The sequence below is a fragment of the Vipera berus genome, assembly GCF_964194415.1.
Source record: "Vipera berus genome assembly, chromosome: 2".
Classification (NCBI taxonomy): domain Eukaryota; kingdom Metazoa; phylum Chordata; class Lepidosauria; order Squamata; family Viperidae; genus Vipera; species Vipera berus.
In genome coordinates, this window is record NC_138203.1 from 265,936,303 (window position 1) to 265,942,496 (window position 6,194).

A 6,194-nucleotide genomic window follows, 5' to 3' on the forward strand; every position below is an offset into this window, starting at 1 on the left:
GGTATGGGTACCACCTGTGGTACATTGGCACCTGGCAGGTGGTATGGGATCATCCTAGAAAAGTGGTAGCTGGGGAGGGGAATGAGCTGAACCGGTGGCAGCACCGCACAAGCCTGAGTGAGAGATGGCTGGAGTTGCAGGGCTGTCAGGGCTCAGCAGAAGCGCCAGGATCAGCGCCAGTCTCCAGCTGGAGCTCGGCGCTGATCTTGGCACTTCTGCTGAGCCCAGAAGAAGCGCCGATCAGCTGGAATGTTGCAGCATCTCCAGGGTCTTGTGATTTACATTCAGATGCTTGGCAACTGATTCATATTTATGACGTTCAGTGTCCCAGGGTCAGGTGAAGTGACCAAAACCTGCTGCAACCACCCAGCAGACGGGGGGGGGGGGATAAAAATCAAACACCCCCCCACCCCACCCCCGCTGCCAATCCTCAACAGAAATGCTCACAACAATGAAAACCTCGGACAGGAGGAAGAGTGCCGCCGGGCGGGCAGGCAGGTCTCTTGCTTGGCTGTGGCTTGGAGGGCACTTTTTTCAGTGCCATTGTAACTTCGAACAGTCACTAAGCGAACTGTTGTAAGTCGAGGACTACCTGTACTTCATCACTTTTTTCCTTTTTTTGGTCATCACGTTTTTGACACCTTGCTAGGCAACTGGGGGTACTCGGATGTTGCCATACCCTAAAAGTGGTACAATGGGTGAAAAGGTTGAAAATCCCTGTCTTAGGGCACATTGTGCTAACCTGGGTAGCTGATGCCTGTAAAGGCAGCAGCCTTAGATAAGAAAGGTGCAGCATTAAGGTTGCTGCTTTCTGGGCAGAAGCACCACCCACAGGAAGGCTACGGGAAACCCAGAGGCAGAATTCAGCCTTGGCCATCTGCTTTCAGCCAAGGTGGAGCGGGATAAACTGGCCACCCACTATCAGAAATGGGTCAGTTGCATTTTAACCCCAGTAGTAACAACTTACAGACACACTCAAGTGGGGCTAGAATTTCCATTGCTAAGCAAAGCAGTTGTTAAGCGAGTCATCCCCAAATTTAACCATTCTGCCACAGTTATTAAGAGAATCTCTGGAATTGTTTGATGTGGTTGTTTTTAGCAAATCCGGCTTCTCCCATTGACTTTGCTTACCAGAAGCCGGCTGGGAAGGTCGCAAATGGAGATCACATGACCCTGGGCCCCTGCAACTGCTGTACGTACGTAACAATTGCCAAGCACCCATATTGAGATCATGTGGGGATGCTGCATAAGTGCAAGGACCGGTCGCAAGTCACTTTTTTTCAGTGCTATTATAACTTTGAATGGTTGCTAAATGAATGATTGTACGTAGAGGACTACCTGTACTCAGAAAAGCAGCAGACAAGAGCCTGCTGTCTTTTCCCCAACTTCTTTTTCAAGGTGGGGTAAGGGAGGAGAAATAAGCATGAATTCCATCCTACTTTTCCTGTTCTCTCCTTTCCAAGTAGGTGCTAAAAAGGTCCCTGATCTCCCGGGCGGGTGGGTGGGACACGTACATCAGCTGTCTTTCAGGCTGCTGGTAAGATCTTGACACAGACCTCACCACCTCTTCCCACCCTTCCTGCAAAGGCTCCCCTTTGCTCTCACAGATGTTGTGCAAAATGCAGCAGGCTACAATGACCCGTGGGGCGTAGCGTTCTCGCACGTCGAGGCGGGAGAGGAGGCACCGCCAGCGGCCCCTGAGCCGCTCAAAGGCATAGTCCACCACTGTCCGGCAGTGGCCGAGCGTGCTGTTGAAGAGCTGTTTTCGGGAGTCCAACTGGCCGCTGTAAGGAGTCATTAGCCAGGGCAGAAGAGGGTAAGCAAGGCCTCCTAGGATAACCGGCTTTACTGGCTCCCCATCTAGGTCCATCGTAGTGCTAGGACCAAAGGTGCCTTGATTCATGGCCCGGAAGATGGGGGAGCTGCGAAAGATCCGGGCATCGTGAACTTTCCCGGATCGCCCAGCATACACATCGATGAATTTGCCTTCATGATCCACCAGGGCCTGCAGAACCATCGAGTAATAGCCTCGGCTGTTGATATATTCTGTGGCTCGGTGAGCAGGAGCAATGATAGGGATATGGGTGGCATCGATCACCCCAATGCAATGAGGGAAACCTTTGGCCGAAAAGCCTTTTATGACCTCCCGGGGCCTGGTCAGTAGGACCACATGGTGATAGACATCATAAAGAGCTTGGCAAACTTCCATGACTATCCTGGAGACAGTGGAGCGCCCAACGCCAAAACACTCTGCTACCGAGCGGTAGCTGTCTGGGGTGGCCAGCTTCCATATAGCTATGGCCAGCTGCTTCTCAACAGTAATGGGAGCCCGCATGTTGGTTGTCTGACGCTCAAGAACTGGCCTCAATCTGTCACACAGCTCCATGAACGTCTGCCGACTCATCCGGAAGTTCTCCTGCCAAAGATGGTCATCCCAATGGGGCAGCACCACCTTTTCCCACCACTCGGAGCGGCCTGGCTGCACCCAGAAAGCCCGCTCCATGATGTAGAGTTCGTCTATCAGCCCAGCAAGAACCGCCGGGGACTGGAAGAGGCACGAACACATCATGGCACGCAAAGAGTCAATGCTGGACTCCACCACTGCTCGGAGGCGCACGGCAGCCGCGTTTTCCACCATCTGCTCAAGCTCCAGTAGGTCACGACGATGGCGGGGCAGAAACGTCCGGCGGGTGGCCAAGCGGCTGAAAAGTTGTGACTGGATCCCGACAACAGTCTTAACAGCCGCTACAGCAGCTGTGGCCACAGTGACGGCCGCAGAGGCCACTTTGTCACCAGCAACAGTAACTTCTGAAAGTCAGAAGATAAGCAAGAGGAAAACTGTTTTTAGAAAACAAAGATCAGCCCATCTCTAATCTGAAAAAAATCTCCAGAGCACTTCAGCCGATCCTCTTAACACTCCACCCACTCTGAATTCATCTCAAGTAGCCTGATGATATTTTGGGGAGGTCAGCTTCCATGACTTACAAAAAGAGGTTATGTTTATTCTATCCACTGAACAAGTTATCTGCAAGTGTGTTTGGAATCTTTTATTTCACATTATACTGGGAGAGCTGGTTTAGTGCAGTGGTTGAAACCGGGAAACCATGATTTCTAGGTCTGCCTTGAGGCACAAAGCCAGCTGGACGGCTTTGAGTCACTCATTCTCTCTCAGCCCTAGGAAAGAAGTGAGGACAAACCACTTCTGAAAAACCTTGCTGAGAAAACTACAGGGAGTCACCAGGAATCAACACTGACTCCAGGACACCGAAAATACCCCTCCCTCCCAATACCGAAGCCATCTGCCATCTTAGCTAAATTTCAATCTCATTTCACCATCACTTTATAAGAACTCATCAGGCTGGCCGTGTAGGTTTCAACATATCTACAAAGCAACAAGTTACAGAAATGCGAAACCTACCTCATCTATGGATTAGTATCAAGTCTTCTCCTGTATCATTTTGCACTTGAGGAAAGATGCAAGAAAAAACCTTAATTCCTTCATTGACTCCTGGGAAGTCAATGATGGGCAGACCAATTATTTGTCAGCTGATGAACTCAGAATGATCCGCAGAGTTATCATTTAAAAATATTGTTATGTTTTTCCATCCACTTCTTTACCTGAGGTGGTCTCATTTCTCACTGTCTCTTCTCCTGTGCTTTGGGAATCTGGATTTTGTACTTCTTCCTCTTTCTCCATCCTAGATCTTAATTTAGACTTTAAGATAGGAAATCCTAAATAGAAAAGAACAGTTTTTTTAAAAAGGAAATGGAAATGAAAACAAGTCAGAACTGCAATTAGACATGGAGGCATTCCAGCAAAACTGTGAGAAGTTTCATGCATGAAACCTCTAAATGCTGAGGCAAGATGGCAGCTTTCCAATCATGGATTGTATTTTGGGAAAAATGTTACCTGTCCACATTCTGTAAGTACATTCAGGGATTTATGGTCCTAATGTATATGGATGCCAGTTTGGGGGAAGGTTTGATCGGGGAACTTAAATAATCTTAAGGGATTGGAGCTAGCTAAGATGGAAAAATTGACTGTTTTGGTTAGAGACAACAATTTTAACTATATTTCTTGCAGCTTAGAGGCCACTTTTAGATTTCCTACAGGAAAAGGAGAAAGCTGAAGTTTTGACTTTGGGATTTAATATTTGATTTGACCAGAGAAATATTATGGGTTGTTAAATGGCTATGGGTTTTCTATACTTAATACATTTTTAATGTGTTAAAAGTTAAATTAAGAATATGTAAATATTTTTTTTTAATATTGGTTTTGAAGAAAGGAAAAAAGGTTTTTGAAAGGCCCTGCTGGTGCAATTATTTTGGAGAAAGATGATCCAGCAGCCACGTATTAATGCAAAGTGAGTGGTGCCCAGTTCCTTATTTCCTGCTGTGGAGATGGGTGGCATAATTAATAAATGAATAAATAAATAAAAATAACAGCAGCAGCAGCAGCAGCAACCAAGATGAGTGCACAAACAGCTTTTAAAGGCAAGGCAGCTGCATTCAGCACCTCTTCCCATGCTGTGCCTTTTGAGGTCAGGCATTTCAAGGGCAACCCTAAGTAACTCCAGAGTGCGCCCTTGGGCATCGGCAGGCCAGCCTCCCCTGCCTCGGCCTGGGTGGCTCTCTCCGCAGGCGGTGGAGGATGGGAACGGCCGCCAGAGACGACTCAGGCGAGACGGGCTTTCGCTCCATACAAAGAAAGCAGCTTCTGCCTGCCGACTGCCCTGCCATTCTATAGGCGACACCCCGGACTTTTAACCTAGGCCGCATTTTCTCCTTGCGCGGTGCCTCCAACCCTTTAATCAGGGGTCTTCAAACTTGGCCCTTTTATGACTTGTGGACTTCAACTCCCAGAATTCCTCAGCCAGCAAAGCTGGCTGAGGAATTCTGGGAATTGAAGTCCACAAGTCATAAAAGGGCCAAGTTTGAAGACCCCTGCTTTAATGGTGCACTTTTGTTTGTTTCTCTTCCTCCCTCCCTCCTCCCGCCCAGCCGCCCTGGAGGAAAAGGGCTGCCCCTCACAGTCTCCGCTCCCTCGGCCGCGAGAGAGGCGGTCGTCGATCGTGGATTCTGCCGACGGCTCCTTCCCTCCCGGCTTGCCTTGGGAAGCCGAGCGACTGTCGGACCCCAAAGAAAGCCTCCGGCTTAGAGCAGGCGACCGACAGGGATCTTCTGCCGGTGCTGGGAGAAGCGGAGGCTGCCAAGGTCCGGGAGGAAGGAAAGGAGCCTGAATTTGCGCGAACAGCCCGACTTCAGACCCAGTTATGGTGGCGCTTCTCCTCCTCCTCCTCGCAGCCTCCGCGGTGCTCAATTATTTCGGTTCCCTCCAGGTCCTAAGAGGCAACGCTGAACAGGAAGTTACGGATGCCCTTGCAGGCCTTCCGCGGAGCCACAGTGGCTTGGAGGACGCACCCACGATTCCACCTCCTGCTCCGGATGCCACCAGGTCCCGAGGCCGCTGATTGCCAGCTTTTCAGCCTGGCCTAAATTCACTACGTCCCTCCAGATGCCAGCTGTTCCAGCTGTGTGGCGTAACAGTTGGATATGGCAGGGGTCTTCAAACTTGGCCCTTTTATGACTTGTGGACTTCAACTCCCAGAATTCCTCAGCCAGCATGCTGGCTGAGGAATTCTGGGAGTTGAAGTCCACAAGTCATAAAAGGGCCAAGTTTGAAGACCCCTGGATATGGTTTGGGGAGATCAAGGTTCACAGATGCCAGCTGTTCCAGCTGTGTGGTGTAACAGTTGGATATGGTTTGGGGAGATCAAGGGTTCACAGATGCCAGCTGTTCCAGCTGTGTGGTGTAACAGTTGGATATGGTTTGGGGAGATCAAGGGTTCACGTCCATCCCCAACTACAAATATTCGATCTTGGGGGCCAGTCACAAGCCACTCCAAAGGGCAATTAATTATGGGGCTAGCACGAAAAGGAGATTTCCACGTTGTCATCACCTTGAATCTCAGGGGCTGGAGGGGAGGGATGTACGCCTAATAAATAGATAAAATGAGTGGCTGTCGCTATCACTATCTTCTGAGCGCTAATTGTGTTTCTTGGACATGAGCAGACCCATAAGTCTTAGCTCTGAAAGGATGCACAGGTCAAGCATCATGCAAGGCATAAGTAGAAAGAATTGGATGAGAAATTGGCAACCTGCACAATGTGGTGTTCAAAGACAAAAACACACA

At 49.5% G+C, this 6,194-nt stretch overlaps 1 protein-coding gene across 3 annotated transcripts; it reads right to left on the minus strand.

Annotated features, from left to right (window-relative positions):
* Nucleotides 1–239: 239 nt before the first annotated feature.
* LOC308663583 (uncharacterized protein) lies at nucleotides 240–5,798 on the minus strand. Of its 3 annotated transcripts, XM_081320136.1 has the most exons (4): nucleotides 5,786–5,798; nucleotides 5,032–5,578; nucleotides 3,619–3,732; nucleotides 240–2,808 (listed from the first exon to the last, which is right to left on the minus strand). In XM_081320136.1, the coding sequence occupies exons 3-4, from the start codon at nucleotides 3,695–3,697 to the stop codon at nucleotides 1,436–1,438; spliced, it is 1,452 nt and encodes a 483-aa protein (XP_081176262.1). In that variant the 5' UTR covers nucleotides 3,698–3,732; nucleotides 5,032–5,578; nucleotides 5,786–5,798; the 3' UTR covers nucleotides 240–1,435. The 3 variants fall into 3 exon arrangements, with proteins under 3 accessions (XP_081176262.1, XP_081176261.1, XP_081176260.1); XM_081320135.1 differs by lacking the exon at nucleotides 5,786–5,798 and having other exon boundaries at nucleotides 5,032–5,627; XM_081320134.1 differs by lacking the exons at nucleotides 5,032–5,578; nucleotides 5,786–5,798 and having other exon boundaries at nucleotides 3,619–3,787.
* Between the last annotated feature and the right edge of the window lie 396 nt (nucleotides 5,799–6,194).